This window comes from Natrix helvetica (genome assembly GCF_964273705.1).
Source record: "Natrix helvetica genome assembly, chromosome: 3".
Taxonomy (NCBI): domain Eukaryota; kingdom Metazoa; phylum Chordata; class Lepidosauria; order Squamata; family Natricidae; genus Natrix; species Natrix helvetica.
In genome coordinates, this window is record NC_138549.1 from 61,278,041 (window position 1) to 61,296,574 (window position 18,534).

General features: G+C 48.1%; 1 protein-coding gene across 1 annotated transcript in view; it reads right to left on the minus strand.

Annotated features, from left to right (window-relative positions):
- Window positions 1–18,534, minus strand: part of LMX1A (LIM homeobox transcription factor 1 alpha) — a 52,022-nt gene that overhangs the window by 19,844 nt on the left and 13,644 nt on the right. Inside the window, exon 2 of the mRNA XM_081948920.1 lies at window positions 1,923–2,155. Coding sequence (XP_081805046.1) covers window positions 1,923–2,097 — 175 coding nt within the window. The 5' untranslated portion in view covers window positions 2,098–2,155. The remainder of the gene's footprint in view (window positions 1–1,922; window positions 2,156–18,534) is intronic.

Here is an 18,534-nt window from a genome sequence, read left to right on the forward strand (position 1 = left end):
CAGGCAGTAATAGGAGATGCAGAGGATGGGCGTGGCCAGCCTCTGGCATCAAGTTCAATAGCTAATAACATTTGAACAGGAAAGCAGCTCTAAATCAGATTCTTTTATCATGGGATTGAAATACTTCACATAAACATCTTAAGAATTTCCAAAGTTACTTGCAAATCTGTCAATATGGAATTAACAGTGAGGTAATGGGGTGATATTTCCAGACTCAGAAGTATTTTCCTTTCTTTCTTCTGTGCTCCATAGAAAAGAATAAGTTACCCAGAGGAAAAGGAGCATAATGATTCAGAGAAGTACTCATCAACAAAACACCTAATTAGTTCAAGAGTCTAAAGAACAATTTGTAAGGCTGAACTTCCTTTTTCCTTTGGCTCATTGTTTTTGGCTCTTGAGGTTTGTGTGTACATATAAGATTTATGCCCTAGAGACAAGCAAAGTTATAATCAGAAGCCAACACGAGTTTGTCAAAAATGGACCATACCAAACAAATATTATCTTTTTGACAAAATAGTGAACCAGAGAAATGCTGTGGACTTTAGTAAGTCATTTGGCAAGATAGACCATAACCTACTACTTGGTAAGATAGAAAAATGTGGATTAGACAGTATCACCACCAGATGGATTCATAACTGGCTGACTAATTGACACAACCTGTAGTACTTATAGGAACTATATCTATATGGACCGACTGATACAGAGGAGTCCCTCAAGGTTCTGTCTTAGACCCAGTATTCTTCAACATCTTCATAAATAATTTAGATGAGGGGATAAAAGGGAAACTCATCAAATTTGCAGACAACATCAAGCTAGGAGGAGTAGCCAATACTCCAGAAGATAGGCTAAAGATTCAGAAGGATCTCGACAGACTTGAACACTGGGTCCTATTCCACAAAATGAAATTCAGGGGTGAAAAAAATAAGGTTTTACAGTTAGGCAAGAAAAACCAAATGTACAAGTATGGAATATGTGGTACTTAAGCTCAACAGCAGTAACTGTAAGAGAGATTTAGGAGTTCTACTGCACAATCACTTAAATAGAGCCAGCAGTGTGCTGTAGCTGCTAATTGACAGCATTAACAGAGGGACAGAATCAAGATCATGTGAAGTTTTAGAACTGTTTTTAAATGCCTCGGTAAGACCACAATTGGAATATTGCATCCAGTTTCGTTCATTACAATGAGAAAAGCAACAAAGATGATTAGGGAGGCTAAAACATATGAAGAACAGTTGCAGGAACTGGATATGTCAAGTCTAGTGTAAAGAAGTACTAGGGGTGAAATGATCAAAAATATTATTTCAAGTTACCTCTGGTAACTTCTTTGCCTCTAGAAATGTGACTTCAAGGAACTGATGTCTTATTTATAAGATCAGAGCTAAGAGCAAAAATTCTGACAAACTGTACACAAGTACAGGGGGTGAGCATGTTATTTACTTTATTACCAGCCACATCTGGATCCATTGTAGAATGTTTGAAATTATTGATGGATTAAGCAGGTAAAGAATTAATCATACTTTAATTTTAATCACTATTTTAGGCACAAAAACCAGCTGGGTGACTTTGGGCCAATCCCTCTCTCTCAGCCCAGTCTTCTTTACAGGATTGCCGTGGGGAAAATAAGAGGATGAATTAGGTACATTTGCTGCCTTGAATTGTTTATATAAAAAAATAAGGTGAAATAGACATACGTAAATAAATTTTATCCCTTAGTTTTAATACTTTTAAGTGTTGTTGCCTTTGCTTAATCTACTGGAATAATATGAACTTCTTAATAAAGCATACTTTTCTATTGTTGTGCGATCCTTAACCTCAGGGACAGCTATTTCTGGGAAATATTAAACCTTATAAACAGCATGATACTAACAAAAAACGTTGCTGCCTCATCAATGCTCCCAACAAAATAAGTGGTTCTGCCTTACCAGAATCTGATGGGGCTGGACTTCCAATGCTGAGCCTTTCATGTTCCTTCTCATAGTCATTCCTGCACAGCAGTTGGCCATCCTTAAGGACAAATTCATCTCCCTTCTGAAGCTGTTTCTCACAGACACAACAGCAGAAGCAACCTACATGGTATACACTTTTCTGAGCTCGCATAACAAACTCACTGGGTGTAATTGCTTCCAAACAAGTGTTGCACTTCACTGCAAAAATCCTGTCACAAAGAAAATCAAAAATAGATAGGTCAGAATTGTGCTTTGATTATGTTGATCACTTAGGCAATCAGTTAGGAGCCTGGTCTTGATGACAATTGCATATTTTACAGAGGTAAGCCCTCCTTAAGAGCCATGATGGCACAGTGGTTAGAATGCAGTACTGCAGGCTACTTCTGCTGATTGTCAGCTACAGCAGTTGGGCAGTTCGAGTCTCAACAGCTCAAGATTGAGTCAGCCTTCCATCATTCTGAGGTTGCTAAAATGAGGATTGTTGGGGGCAATATGCTGACACTTTAAACTGCTTAGGGCTGTAAAGCACTAAGAAGCAGTATATAAGTCTAAGTGTCAGATCCCTAAACGTAATACTGCCATTCAGTTGGGAGTCAATTTATTGGAGGTGCCCATGACAACTGATATTTTACAACTGCTTTCCTGGTGCCAGAAGGCCGGAGATCTCAGTATCTCTGGAGGGATGTTTATTATTATTATTATTATTATTATTATTATTATTATTATTATTATTATTATTATTATTATTATTATTTATTAGCGTTTATATACCGCCCCCTCTCCCGAAAGGGACTCGGGGCGGTGTACAGTCCGTATCAAAATACAACAAATTAAAACATAGTAATAACTACATAAATACATGTATGAGAGGAGGATAAAATATGCCAAACTGTACAGCTAAATAAATAAATCGGTACAAAAGTTTAAAATCCCAATGTCATATCAGGTTAAATTTAAAACACTATCCCTCTAAAAACCAGTAAGAATGTGTATGCCAGGAGGTAGACGTTATAAATTATGCCAGACCAGCCAGTCGGAACAGGTGTGTCTTCAGTTTCTGTCGGAAGGAGCGGAGGTCAGTAGTGGTTCTAATGTCGGGGGGGAGGTTAGTCCAGAGGGTTGGGCCCATCACAGAGAAGGCCCTACTCCTCGGTGTCGCCCGTTGGCATTGCCTCGTGGACGGCACCAGGAGAAGGCCCTCCCTGTGAGAGCGAATTGGCCGCAGGGATGTATGTGGGAGGATGCGATCCCGCAGGTAACTAGGCCCTATGCCATGGAGCGCTTTAAAGATGGTGATCAGAACCTTGAAACGCACTCGAAAGACTACAGGCAGCCAGTGCAGCTCGCGCAGGAGAGGTGTTACGTGGGAGTACCTAGTACTCCCCATGACTACCCGCGCGGCTGCGTTCTGGACTAGCTGCAGTCTTCGGGCGCGTCCCAAGGGAAGCCCCATGTAGAGAGCGTTACAGTAGTCCAGGCGAGACGTCACCAGTGCATGAGTGACTGTGCGTAGGGCATCACGGTCCAGAAGGGGGCGCAATTGGCTCACCAGGCGAACTTGGTGGAACACCCCCCCTTGCCACGGCTGCCACATGATCATCCATTGACAGCCGGGCATTTAGGAGGACGCCCAAATTGCGCGCCCGTTCCACAGGGGGCAATTGTTCGCCCCCTATGGCCAGTGATGGAATCAGCTGGCTGAACCGAGGTGCTGGTAGCCACAGCCACTCAATCTTGGAGGGGTTGAGTTTGAGTCTGTTGTCCCCCATCCAGACCCCGACGGCTTCCAAACACCGGGACATCACTTCGACAGCCTCGTTGGGGTGGCTTGGGGTTGAGATGTACAACTGAGTATCATCAGCGTACAGATGGTACTCAACCCCAAAACCACGGATGATCTCACCCAGCAGCTTCACATATGCGTTGAACAAAAGGGGTGAGAGGACCGACCCCTGCGGCACCTCACAAGAGAGTGGCCTCAGGGTCGACCTCTGCCCCCCAGTCAACACATATTGCATCCGGCCGGAGAGGTAGGAGCCGAACCACCGTAAAACGGTGCCTCCGACTCCCATCCCCTCCAGCCGGCGCAGTAGGATACCATGGTCGATGGTATCAAAAGCCGCTGAGAGGTCTAATAGGACCAGGATAGAGGAGCAACCTCTATCTCTGGCCCTCCAGAGATCATCCACCAACGCGACCAAGGCTGTCTCGGTGCTGTGCCCGGGTCGGAAGCCGGACTGGTGTGGGTCTAGATATACGGATTCGTCGAGGCGACGTGGAAATTGCTGCGCCACCACATTCTCAACAACCTTCGCTAAAAAGGGGAGGTTGGAGACTGGACGGTAATTAGCTAGCTCCGTTGGGTCAAGTGAAGGCCTCTTGAGCAGGGGCCTCACCACCGCCTCTTTCAAGGCAGTCGGTAAGGAACCCTCGCTCAATGAGGCGTTCACCAGGCCCAGAAGCCAACCTCGCGTCACCTCCCAGGATGCCAGTACCAACCAGGAGGGGCACGGGTCCATTGAACATGTGGTGGGTCGCAGCCGTCCACGCAACCCGTCTAAATCCTCGGGGGCAACAGAGTCAAACTCCTCCCAGAGTGGGCTCACAAGACTCACTGATGACGGCTCGTCCGGTCCACTGGGGGGGGCCATCCGCTCCGGATCTGAGCGACTTTGTCCTGCAGATATTCCCCAAACTCCTCTGCTCTTCCCTGCAAGGGTGCCTCCCGCGTCACCCTAAACAGGGCGGCAGGGCAGTTATCCGCAGACGCAATGAGAGCGGCACAATGTCTACGTTTGGCCGTTCTCAATGCCACAAGGTAGGTCCGTAAATAGGCTCTTACCTGTGTTCGGTCAGATTCGGAGCGTGAGGACCTCCACCTGCTCTCTAGACGTCTCCTATGGCGCTTCATCACCCTAAGCTCCTCGGTGTACCAGGGAGCCCGGGTGGGTCACTGCCGTAGGAGAGGTCGCAGAGGCGCAACCCGGTCCAAGGCCCCCGCCGTCGCCCTATTCCAGGCGTTGACTAGGTCCTCCGACCGAGCGCGGGTCAGTGCTACAGGTAAAGGCCCAAGCTCCGTCTGGAACCTATCCGGTTCCATCAAGTGCTTGGGGCGGTACCAGCTTGAACAAACTGGCTCCGCCTCCTCGCGGTGGAGGGTAGCGCCAGGGAAGTCCAGCCGGAGACATGAGTGATCTGACCATGACAGGGGCGTAATCTATAAATCCCCTATTCCCAGATCACTCGTCCACTGCTCAGATACAAAGACAAGGTCCAGTGTGTGGCCGCCTTCGTGTGTGGGGCCCTGAATTAGTTGGGTCAGGCCCATGGCTGTCATGGAAGCCATGAACTCCCGAGCCACCTCGGACGCTGCTCCCGTCGACGGCAGGTTGAAATCCCCCATAACCAGAAGTTTGGGTATCTCAACCGCCGTCTCCGAGACCAGCTCGAGGAGCTCAGGCAGGGCCGCTGACGTATAGCGAGGAGCCAAGTATACAATCAGCAGACCCCACTGCCTCCCTGGGCCCCATTTCATACCCAGCGACTCACACCCAGGTATCTGAGGAACAGTGAACTCCCTCGGCTCTAGACAATCCCGTATAACTACCGCCACCCCACCACACTTACCCAGGGCCCGAGGCTGATGGAATGCACGGAAACCCGGTGGGCACATTTCCACGAGGGGTAAACCACCCTCGTGACCCAACCAGGTCTCCGTTATCCCTGCAAGGTCCAGCTCCCCCTCCGAGATCAACTCGTTAATGAGGGGGGCCTTGTTGGTCAGGGACCTTGCATTGCAGAGCATCAGCCTCAGGCCCTGGCTCTGTAGTTCCTGGCCACCTAGGCTGCGGGGGTTGGTACAAACGACCGGGCGTAGCTAGCAGCCATGGTCTCCCAACCGACCTTGCGATCTTTTCTTGTCCTCGCATCCCCCCCTCCCCGCGACCGTTGTAATAAAACAACCCTCTGCTGGAATAACTTGTTCCCTCTCCCCCCTCACCCCGCTCACTTCCTTCGTAGACTCACCTGTTCGTCTGGCGCTATGATGGCCATGTGAGATACCTTACTTTAATGTCTAACAAAAGATAGCCATGGGAATGTATGTTTATTCGGCTCTCAGGGCAGTTGGTAAAGGAAACATTTTCACACTTGTGTATTGGCCAGAAACTGCATTCTGAATAAAGGGGAGGGATCACTATTACTTTAATTCCACTTGCATTGCCTAAAGGGATTCAGATGTTGCTTTGCCTTAACGGCATACATTCTTCTTAATTAAAGGTTCCTTTTGAAATAATCCGTTTCAAGAATCTTCACTTTCTTAAGTTAGGAGAGGAGTCCTTACATAAAGAAACATCTCTGCAAAGTGGTCAACCAGGAGAGACAATATTTTACTCTACCGAGGGGACCCTACAAATCATGTCTGAACATAACAGCGAACAAGGGGAAAGTGACTGCTGGAGGGAGATGGACACCCCCCCCCAACCAGAGACCTGTTCCTTGTACCCTGGCGGAGAGAATGAGGTGAGCCTGGAGGATCCCAAGAAGCCCCGCTGGTCAATCGGAATCTTGAAAAAAGACGGCTGGGATGGGAGAACCAGGGAAGTCACTCTTACCTGAAGTAGCCGAAAACAAGGGTGGAAATTGGAGCTAGAATCCCCCTCTGACCAGGAGGAACTAAATGAAGCCTCACTGAGAGAGGATTGTCTAGAAAGACATGTAACCCAGTTGGTGATGGAGATTTTGGAAAATCTCAACATCCGGAGGGAGCCAGAAGGCAACCGAGAAGCGTTGGAAGGGCTGGATGATGCCAGGGGAGCTAACCCCCTCTGGGCCCTGCTGATCAAGTTGACGGCACAGCAGCAACCGCTAGGAACCCAGCAAACCCTCCCCCCAGTTGGCGCACGGATTGGGGACTGCTCCCAACCAACCCCGAAACCTGCAATTAGAAAGGAAAACTCCTTCCCTGGGGGTAAAATTTGATGGGAACCCCCAAAAATTGGGATTGTGGCACACGTGCTCACCTACATGCAAGAATATGGGTGTGATTTTCGAACCCAAGGAGCCTGAGTGCGAATGGTTACCCTAGCCCTGGAAGGAACCACCACCAGATGGATGGTGACTTTACATGATGCCAATGCACCAGAACTGCGGGACTTCGACCGTTTCATGATGGCCCTGCAACAACAGTTCGAGGACCCCCTCTCAGACTGAAAAGCGCGCGATCGCATTAAAGTTGTGAAGCAGGGACGCCAGCCAGTGGCAGAGTATACCAAAGAGTTCCAAGACCTGGCATGTCGTGTGAACTGGCCAGAAGATATCCTGGTAAGCTGGTTCAAGGATGGGCTGAGTGATGACCTCTACAATGCCTGCGTGGCCCGAGGGGCACCGAACCACCTATATGAGTGGTATCTCATTGCTGAAGAGGCAGAGATTGACATGGCCAGGAATCAGTAACTAACTCAGTTAATCCAAGACTCCACCCATAACAGGGGACACACGCTCGACCTGATTTTTGTCTCTGGGCAGTGGATGAATGATCTAGATTTAGGGGATATTTCTATCCAACCCTTATCATGGTCTGATCATTTCCTTATCAGGCTTGACTTTCATACTGCTACCCCTCGCCGCAGGGAGGTGGAACCGACTAGATGGTTCCACCCCAGGTGCCTGATGGACCCTGAAAGGTTCCTGATGGAGCTTGGGACTTTTCCTGAATCCCTTGCTCACAGCTCAACCAAAGCCCTAGTGGAAGCCTGGGATAGGGCGGCCTCTGGGGCCTTGGATCACATTGTGCCTTTGTGGCTTCTGACCCGGTGTCGATCCCAGGTAGCTCCCTGGTTTACCGAGGAGCTCCAGGAGATGAAACGCCGGAAAAGACACCTAGAGAGTGGTTGGAGGGCCAGCCGGTCCTAATCTGATTGAACACTAGTAAGAATTCATATTAAATCCTACTTAGTGGCGATAAAAGCGGCAAAACGGCAACATTTCCCCCTCTTATCGCGTCCGCAGATAACTGCCCAGCCGCCCTGTTTAGGGCGACCCACTCCTTACTTAACCAAGGAACTGGGAAAGACCCCTTGCATTTTAGGGCTGAATAATTTTTTCAATATCTGCAGGATAAAATCGCTCAGATCTGGACAGGCTTGGACTCTGACTGGGTAGATTCGGGTGAGTCCATGGGGATGAATCTTGTGGAGACTATCTGGGATGAGTTTGACTGTGACCTATGACCCCCGAGGGCATGGACAGGATTATGGGGAGACTCAGTGCTTCCACTTGTCAGCGGGACCCGTGTCCCTCTTGGTTAGTTTCGGCTTCCCGGGAGGTGACATGAGGCTGGCTCCAGGCAATTACAAACGCTTCATTGAGAGAGGGGTTCTTTCCCACCACCTTGAAGGAGGCGGTGGTGAACCTTCCCTGGACTCAGCTTCTTTAGCCAACTATTGTCCAGTCTCCAACCTTCGCTTTGTAGCAAAGGTTGTCGAGAGTGTGGTAACACGTCAGCTTCCCCAGTACCTGGATGAAGCTGCCTACCTGGATCCGTTTCAGTCAGGTTTCAGGCCCGAGTACAGCACGGAGACTGCATTGGTCATGTTGGTTGATGATCTCTGGTGGGCCCAGGACAGGGGCTGCTCCTCTGTCCTGGTCCTATTAGACCTCTCGGCAGCTTTCGATACCATAAACCATGGTATCCTACTACGATGACTTGGGGGGTTGGGAGTGGGGGGCACTGTTTTACGGTGGTTCTCCTCCTACCTATCGGATTGGTTGCAGTTCATGTTGACTGGAGGACAGGGATTGACCCCGAGGCACATCACTTGTGGGGTGCCCCAGGGGTTGGTTCTCTCACCCTTCCTGTTCAACATATATATGAAACCGCTGGGCGAGATCATCCATGGTTTTGGGATATGGTATCATCAATATGCTGATGATACCCAACTTTTCATCTCTACCCCAAAGCACCCAAACAAGGCCCTTGACGTGATGTCCTGATGCCTGGAGGCTGTGTGGATCTGGATGGGGAGGAACAGGCTCAAGCTCAATCCCTCCTAAGTGGCTGTGGTTTCCATCATCCCAATTTGTGCATCCTGTTCCATCTTTTATGATAGGGGGAGAAATTTTAGCCCGCAATCTGGGAGTCCTCCTGGGTACACGGCTTAGTTTAGAAGAACACCTGATGGCTGTGACCAGGGGGGCCTTTTACCAGGTTCGCCTGGTACGTCAGTTGCGCCCCTTCCTGGATCGGGATATTCTGTGCACAGTCACTCATGCCCTCATCCTTTCTTGCCTGGACTACTGCAATGCTCTCTACATGGGGCTGCCCTTGAAGAGCACCCGGAGGCTTCAGCTGGTCCAGAATGAGGCCGCGTGGGTTATCATGGGGGTACCTAGGTGCTCCCACATTACACCCCTGGTTGCCGGTTGTTTTCCGGGTGTGATTCAAGGTACTAATTATGACCTTTAAAGCACTCCATGGCTTAGGCCTAAGGTACCTGCGAGACCACCTACTGCCACCAGTAGCCTCCCACTGCCTTACACCCTGAGGGGCTTTGGACAAAGGCTGGAGGGAAGGGCCCTGGCTCGGTCACACTCTCTCCCTCCCTCCCTTGTGTAATTTGATGCAGCCTGCAGTCAGTGAAGCTGGGTGCGTGCACACACAGAAGTTGGATTGGATCTCTCTCCCATTGGCTTGAAAACAGCTCCTCTGCCATCCCCCCCATTCCCTCGCTGCCTTCCACAAACACCTCCCCCATTGCAAATGCAGTGTGCTGTCCAAGTGGGAAATGCCTGCAACACAATAAAGCCCACCCACTCACCTCTTGCTGGCAGGCTGGGGTGAGAGGAGAAGCAGAAAAGCTGGAAGAGAGCCAATCGGAGCCCTATGAAAGAATGGGGCTGGGGAAAAGTGTGTGTGCTACAGCATGGCTCTTTGCCTGGCTTCCTGCCTCCTCCTGTGGTCTCCTCAGTGCCCACTCATGCTCTCCCTCCCCAAGTGTAGTTTGATTGCAGGCGGAGCCACGTTGCCTTTTCAAACCTGTAATCAGTGAAGCTGGGCTGGATTTTTACATAGCTTTATCCAGCTGTGTGGGTGGGTGGGAGAAATGGATGGGGGCCTGGGGAGGAAATCATTCCCCTTCCCTCAACAGCTGGATAAAGCTATGCAAAAATCCACCCCAGCTTCACTGACTATAGGTTTGAAAAGGCAACGTGGCTCCGCCTGCAATCAAACTAGACTGGGGAGGGAGAGTCCCGTTCTTTCAGAAGGCTCCGATCGGCTCCCCTCTGGCTTCTCTGCCTCTCCTCTCACCCCAGCCTGCCAGCAGGAGGTGAATGGGTGGCCTTTATTGCATTCCAGGCATTTTCTACCCAGACAGCATGCTGCATTTGCAATGGGGGAGGTGTTTGGGGAAGGGGAGGATGGCAGAGGAGCTACATTCAAGCCATTGGGAGAGATATCCAATCCAACTTGTGTGTGTGTGTACGTGTGTGTGCATGCATGTGTGTGTGTTTGAGAGAGAGTGAGAGAGGGAAGGGGGTAGGAGAGATAATCCAATCCAACTTCTGTGTGTGTGTGTGTTTGAGAGGGGGGAGAGAGAGAGGGAGGAGGGGAAAGGAGAAGAAAAAGAAAGAAGGAAACCTCTTTCAGAAAGGAGGAAAAAAATGCTGTCGCTTTAAATTGGAACTGAGCATGCCTGGCTGTGGAATTCTGGGAGTTGAAGTCCATAGGTCCTAATGCTTATACCTTTAAATTGAAAGGTGCAGGGAAACAAATTGGTTATATGGTTTCATGTTTTTGAAGTTTTGTGGTTTGTGCAATATGGGCTTTGTGTTTCTAAAAGGGTTTGGATGATTCCCTGCTTGTGAATGGAGCCAAACTTTCTCTAGGGTCATTATCTCATTATCTCTACCTGGCAGGGATGTGGAATGAGTCTCAAGCAGGTTTCTTTGTTAGCAGAAAGAAAGAAAAACAGCATCACAATTTAGGGCTAGAAGGCTACTCGGAGGCCATCTAGTCCAACCCCCTGCTGCAGCAGAAAACCTTACATTGTCTGGATTATTTTGGTGTCTCTAACAGAAAGGAAAATTGCCAGAAAGGAGAAGGAGTTTACTAGGACAAGGCTGCCATGCAGAGGAAGGCAGAGATAGTCCTTGTCTTATGACTACAATTGAGCCCAAAATTTTGGTTGCTAAGCAAGAGCGTTGTTAAGTGAGCTTCACCACATTTTACCCAATCCATGACATCTCCTGGTGAGTGACACTCACCAGGAGATGTCATGGATTGGGTAAAATGAATAGGTTCTAAAAAAAATTGAAACCCACCACTGGTATATACTTACTGGTCTAGCCATCTGACAAAAGTTACCTCTTCCCCCAGCCTTGTATTAAAGGGAGTGATTGGTGGGTGTTTTCCTATTAGCTGGTGACATTCCATGAGAAGGGAAGAGAAACAAAATTGAGGAAATCTACCAAAACAAACTTTAGATAACATTACTAAATACATTTCCATGACATCTTTATTGGGGGAAGGGTATCAAAACCTCATTTGTTTTATGATTTTGAACAATGTTAGAATTCAGCACCTGCCTACACATGAAGTTCATTTAGTTCAACAGTTCAAAGTTGCAATGGAAAAAAGTGACTAATGACCACTTTTTCACATTTATGACCTTTGTAGCATCCAAATGATCATATGATCAAAATTCAGATGCTTGGCAACTGGTTCATACTTATGATTGTTTCAGTGTCCCAAGATCAGGTGCCTTTCTGACAAGCAAAGTCAATGGGGAAGCCAGATTCACTTAACCGTGTTACTAACTTAACCACTGCAGAGATTCACTTAACAACTGTGGCAAGAAAGGTCGTAAAATGGGACAAATCCTACTTAACAAATGTCTCACATAACAACAGAAATTCTGGCCTCAATTGTGGTTGTAAGTTGAGGACTACCTGTATTCTTACATCTCCCAAAATGATTTTGAAAGTTTGACTCAATACATTAGTAATAATTATGTTGCACCAAAAAGAGGCAACATGCCTATGTATGAGTTGTAATTGCTTTATTCTTTCATTTCTATTATTTATTATTATAGAAACTGGTCTCTGAGAAATGTACCATAAGTGGCTATTTTTAGAATAAAAAAATAAATGTTAAGACAACAGCCTCATGACAGTGAACTAAGCTGCTTCCCAAAAACAGCCAAGAAGAAAGAAAAGAAAAATATTGCCGCTCTAGCCACAGGTATCAGAGGAGGGGAGGTAAAATCCAGCAACAGATACCACAATGAGCTGATTTATAACAGAGCATTAGAAAGGTCTTGATCTATGGATGGGTGGCAGATTCCTCTGCTGACTTTTTGGATCACCATTTAACTCTGACAACTGTGTGGTTTCTGTAAAATGAGTGAACATCACACTGGATATTGTGCTATGCCAGGTATTTGACTCCAATTCTGCCTGGAAGATGCCAAACACAAACCGTATCACATGGCAAAGCTAATTGCAAACATTTGCTGTTGTTACCAAGTGCCCTATTTTCAAAAGTCTATGAAGATCCAGCAAGAAAAACAGTGAAACCCTCAACACAATATGCATGCTTTTTTTCATTCATTCACGTGTACTCCAGAGATTTTACTCATATGGATGAATTCTTGTCCACACTGATTTCAGAATTAAATGGAAAGAACACAAGAAGTCAGCAAGAATATTTGATCAAACAAAAATAACTGGCTATGACCAAATCTAACAGCTCTCTTCATCATCTCAGAGAGTTACATTTGATCAAGTGTATGGAGAGTTAATTTGATTTTTAAAGGACTTTCCTTTGCATTGAACAATAATTTTGAATTGTCTTTACCATGATTGTCACGTCAACCACATTTTGGCAATAACCCTCTCTAGTACTAGGCAGTGATGCTATAATAAATATGGGTGTAGGAAACTAAAAAGTGCTCCTCTCACAAGGAAATAGTAGTAGAAGATACAGCTATTGTTTTGGTTTCAAAAATTGGACTACCTAAAGGTCTTAAATATCTATCAACTTATTTTACTAGAAACATTTCAAAATAAACTCATCCATCAAATTGAAGTTAATTGCAGATCTATTGAGCTAGTGAAATTATTTAAACACCTAAGTGTTTTCAATCTTCTACATGCTAAGATAATCAAATAAGAGATATAAAAGCTCAAAAAGTATATCTGATATAAATCTGAAAGTATCTAACAAATACGCAAGTTGGTGGGGGGACCACTTTGTTCCTGCAACAATTAAATTATTCAAGGTCAAACTTTTTAGTGTGATCTCAGATGTGTATTTAAAAAAAAACATTGAGTCCTTCAACAAATTCAAACAATTTTTTAAAAATCAATAGCACATATTCTTTATTCTATTTCTAATGCCATTGCCAGATTAGACTTATTTGACATCTCATTTGAGGCCCAGGCCAGATAATATTGGTTAAGATTCTGGACAAAACAAATCATTTGTGGGACTTCATTGATACAGTTCATTCCATATTATATACATCAATCTACTCTGCAAAAAATAGAATAAGATCTATTTTTTTCTATTATTTCAAAATAGAACAAGATCTGAGATAGTCAGGATTGTTAATACCAACCTCACTTGCTGTAGCCCAGAAAAAAAAACTTAGTAGAAATTAAGCAGAGGGTACAGAACTTAGATTACAGATGAATTGCTTTCTCTCCTTGGACATTCCCCAAATACCTCTATAAGATTCTGTACACTGACATATCTTTAGCTTGTATAGATGTTCTCCTTACTAAAGTGATAGCTGGCCAATATGCCAAACATTCGTATGAAAACTGAGTATGTATTTGCTCCTACAGGCGGAGTCCATTTCACACATTCTTTTAAAGTACCCAGTGTACTTTCATTTGCAAACAGAGCTAATACACTCTTTCTTGAACCTGATAAGCTCCATTCAGGATGAGGAGATTGAGGTATTCTCACTAAATAATTAATATGCAAGTGTTTTGAAGACAGCAGCAAAAATTGTATTTATAGCCTTAGCTTATAAAACTGGTGCCTTCAATGAAGTATAAATTTTACATGGTTTTTTTCCTTTTATGTACAGTATGTATGTATTATTATTATGTATGTATTCATTGTCTGTTGTATTTTAAATTTTGTGACTTAGTCTTGAGCCATAAATAAATAATGTGCAGTTCTGAGACTAAGGAGGCCATATCAGATGGAGAAGACAAAAAGATCTTTCAACTTACCTGGTTTATCTTCTCCCTCTTCATTTTTAATTGCATTTTATATAACATTTTTTTGGCTATGAGAAAAGTCATTTTATAAAAGCATTTTAATCAATTGATAAGTAAGAAAACATTTCTGCTCATCAGCTAGTTTTGTGAAAGGTAGAGAAGAGGAGCCATAGCTAAATAAAAGTGTTGTGTTCTACCAGGCCCGGCCAGCAGATGGCGTTAGGAGAAACGCCTCTGATTGGCCCAGGCACGCCTGCCGGCTGGCGGGACAAAAGCCAGCCACCCATTGGTTCCCCGTCTGACAGCTACCCATATAAATAGCTGTCAGACGAGTTCAGTGTTGCTTGTTCCTGTCAGCTGTTCTGTTTAAATAAAGGGTTTCGTTTGAACTTCGCCTCCTCAGTTATTGCCGCCTCAGGCTTTAAAACTGGCGACGAGGACAGGCGAAACGGACCCTCACCAAGTGCCTCCCATGGCTGCTGCTACTATCTTTTCTCCTTTCCACCCTGAGGCTGAGGCATGGGACGTGTTCCTCGAACGCTTTGAATGTTTCCTGATCACCCATGACCTCACCAGCATTTCACTCGACAGGAAACGGGGCATTTTTTTTTATTATGTGGCCCTGAGATGTTTGCCACAGCTAGGGCACTGTCTTGGCCTACTCCGGTCCACACGATGCTGTGGGATCAACTTCTTGCCAAGCTCATGAACCACTATGAACCCGCTCCTTCCCAGTTCGCACGCCGACAGTTTTTCCACCGTTGTGTCCAGTCTGAAGGCCAGCTTATAAGTCACTATGTGGCTTCCCTCAGGGCAGCGGCCATTAACTGTGAATTTGCTGATCTCGATGAGGCACTGCTAGAGCAGTTTATCTATGGCCTCAGAGATCTCAAGCTCCACTGGCGCATCCTCTCACGCTCGGAGCTCACCCTTAAAATTGCTGTGGACGAAGCCCGCGCCTCTAAGATGGCTGACCAGTCCACATCGAATCTCCGCCGTTTCCCTCATCCAATGCCTCAGATGCCTCCTTCTTCCTCTGTCCACCATCAGCAAGATTCTGACTCTTACAGGTCCGACTTGGACCTTGCCATCGACCGCTTGCAAGCCCTTTCGCACAAAGACAGCCGTGCTTGCCTCAGCTGCGGGGGTCGCCACCTCCGCTCCTCCTGCCGTTTCCGCTCTGTGGTCTGCCGAAAGTGTGGCAAGAAGGGCCACTTGGCCTCCGTCTGCCGCTCGACCCCTGCCGACCATCGCTCGCCGCAACCGCCTGCTTTTCTTCCCCACGCCTCTACCAACCCGGCCGCCCGCCACCAGAACTGCCTCTCTATTGGTGACCCCGAAGACTCCTGCCCCAAATGGATCATCGACTCGGCCTCGTCTACTGGGGGTGGTCGGGGTAAGCTGCATCTCCGCATCTTCCTGGAAGGCAAACCCTGCTCTATGGAAGTGGACACAGGATCCGCCAGATCCATCATGTCCTGGGACACTCTGCACGCCCTCTTGCCCCACTTACGACGGCACCACCTGTCTCCCGCCTGCTACCACCTCCATGACTATCAGGGGAACCCCATACCTTTACCTGGCTGCGGCCACTTTCTTATCTGCTATGGCTCTTTCCAATCCCGCTTACCTCTCCTTGTAGTTCAAACCCCCTTAGCTTCCTTGCTGGGCCTCGATTGGTTCCGGGCTCTCTGGCTCTCTATCTCTGGTATCCATTCAAGCTCTCTCTTTTCTCCCCCCGATGACAACTTTTCCTCTCTCCTCTCTGAATTTGCTGACATTTTTTACCCTTCCCTGGGCTGCTACACTGGAACGCCCATTTCCCTTAATCTCGATCCTACTGTGGCCCCCATCCGCCTTAAAGTGAGACACCTGCCTCTCGCATTGAAACCTAAGGTTGACTCCGAGCTGGACAAGCTCATCGCTCAAGGAGTTTTAGAACCTGTCGACTTCTCCCCATGGGAAACCCCTATCGTGGTTCCTTTAAAGTCCGACGGATCTATTAGGATCTGCACGGACTTTAAGTCAACTGTCAATAAGGCCTTGCACTCCCACCCTTACCCTGTGCCCGGAATGCAACATGTGCTGCACTCTTTGGGCCAGGGCAAGGTCTTCGCTAAGCTGGACCTCGCGCAGGTGTACCAACAGCTACCTGTTGACGACACCACTGTGACTGCGCAAACCATTGTTACACACCGTGGCGCTTTTAAATGCTGCTGCTTACAATTCGGCATCAGTGTTGCCCCCAACATTTTTCAAGGTCTCATGGAGCGTTTGCTTATTTTGACGATGTCCTGATCGCTGCCACTGACCAATCAGGACTCGCCAAAACGCTTCGAGCCGTCTTGCTACACTTCTGTGCCGCGGGCTTACATCTAACGAAATCAAAATGCCAGTTGGGTGTTCCTGCCATGACGTTCCTGGGCTATTTAATTGACCAGCATGGCATTCACCCATCCCCTTCTAAAGTGGACGCTATCCTCTCCACGCCCACTCCCATTAATAAAGTGGAACTACAGGCCTTCTTAGGCCTCCTCAACTTTTACTCCTCTTTCATTCCCCATAAGGCCACTCTTGCTGAACCTCTCCACAGGCTGCTGGACAGCTCCACGCCTTGGAATTGGACAAGCTGTGAGACGCATGTGCTCACGGCTGTCAAGCGTTCCTTAACCGCCCCTCCCGTCCTGGCTCAATACGACGACCGTTTTCCCTTAGTCCTTGCCTGTGATGCCTCCCCCTTTGGCGTCGGGGTGGTCCTTAGCCACTCCTACCCTGACGGTTCTGAGTCTCCTATTGCGTTTTACTCTCGTACCTTATCCAAAGCTGAGCGCAATTACAGCCAGCTGGATAAGGAGGCTCTTGCCGCCGTTGCGGGAGTAAAATGCTTCCATCACCACTTGTACGGCCATCCCTTCTCCCTGTTGACTGACCATAAGCCCCTCCTCGGCATCTTAGTCGGAGACCGCCCTACCCCCCTTATTCTCTCCCCTAGGATGTCCCACTGGGCTGAGTTCCTCGCTTCCTACACCTACTCCCTGATCCATAAGCCTGGTAGCCATATGGGCCACATGGATGCCTTGAGCCACTGCCCTCTGCCCCTCGACGTCTCTGATCCTGCTCCTACTCACTCGCTCTGCCTCATTGAGGACCTGCACCTCCCCATGTCGGCTTCTGACACGCTTCCTTCTCTGACCCAGTCCTAGCCTATGTCATTAATGCCCTCCATGGATGCCGACATTGCTGCCTGGGTGCAGCGGTGCCTGCCCTGCCAAAACGTACAGCTGGTGCCTCCCGCCATGCCTTCCAGGGACTGGGAATGCCCCATAACTCCTTGGAGTCACCTCCACGTCGACTTCCTGCGCCCTATGGCCGGCCACACCTTCTTCATAGTGGTTGACGCATGGTCCACATGGGTTGAGCTCTTTCCCATGACAAGCACAACCTCGGGGGCCACCATTTAGGTGCTTGACTCCTTGTTCACAACCCATGGTCTCCCTATGTGCTTGTCTCGGACAATGGCCCCCAGTTCACCTCTGAAGAGTTCCAACGTTACCTGTCTGACTTGGGCATTTGCCATGCCCCAGTCGCTCCCTTCCACCCAGCTGGGAACAGTTTGGCTGAACGCACTGTCCGTTCAGCCAAGGAGGCCCTCAGCTGGATGGCTCCCCTTCCCTGGCCCACCAGGCTCTCTACCTACCTGAGGTCTCAGCGCACCATTCCGTGCCCTATCACGGGAAAAAGCCCTGCTGAGTTGTTAATGGGTAGACGACTTCACACTACCTTGGACTGCCTTCACCCTCTCTATACCCCCTCCTCCTTTCACCACTCTTGCCCCCTTAGGGCCTTTCTGGTGGGGGAGGGGGTCTTCGCCCATAATTTTGCAGGCGACCCAAAATGGGTTCCCGGCCAGGTTACAGAGATAACAGGACCCTGTTCCTACAATATCCTCCTCGACGACAGGAGACATTGGCGGCGGCATATAGATCAGCTTCACCAATGACCTGCGGAGAGGCCCGTGAACAGACCAACCAGTCCAGAACAAAGAGGCCCTACCAACGCCGCCTGCCGGCCAGACAATCAAAAGCATACTAGCTCCAAGTCCACGCCTCCCTTTCCGTTCTTGCCGGCTGCCTTACCTTTGAACACTGGCGCCATGCTCAGGGCTGGGCCTTCTGTGCGTCCCATGCTGCCGATTCGCCAATGCAGTGGAGCTGACACTCCTCCTCCTTTGGCATTGACTCCACCTGTGACCAGAAGATCCCAGCACATGCGCAGGCGGCCTGCCTATCTCCAGGACTACGCATGTTCAGTCCAGGGGAAAGAGGTGTTGTGTTCTACCAGGCCCGGCCAGCAGATG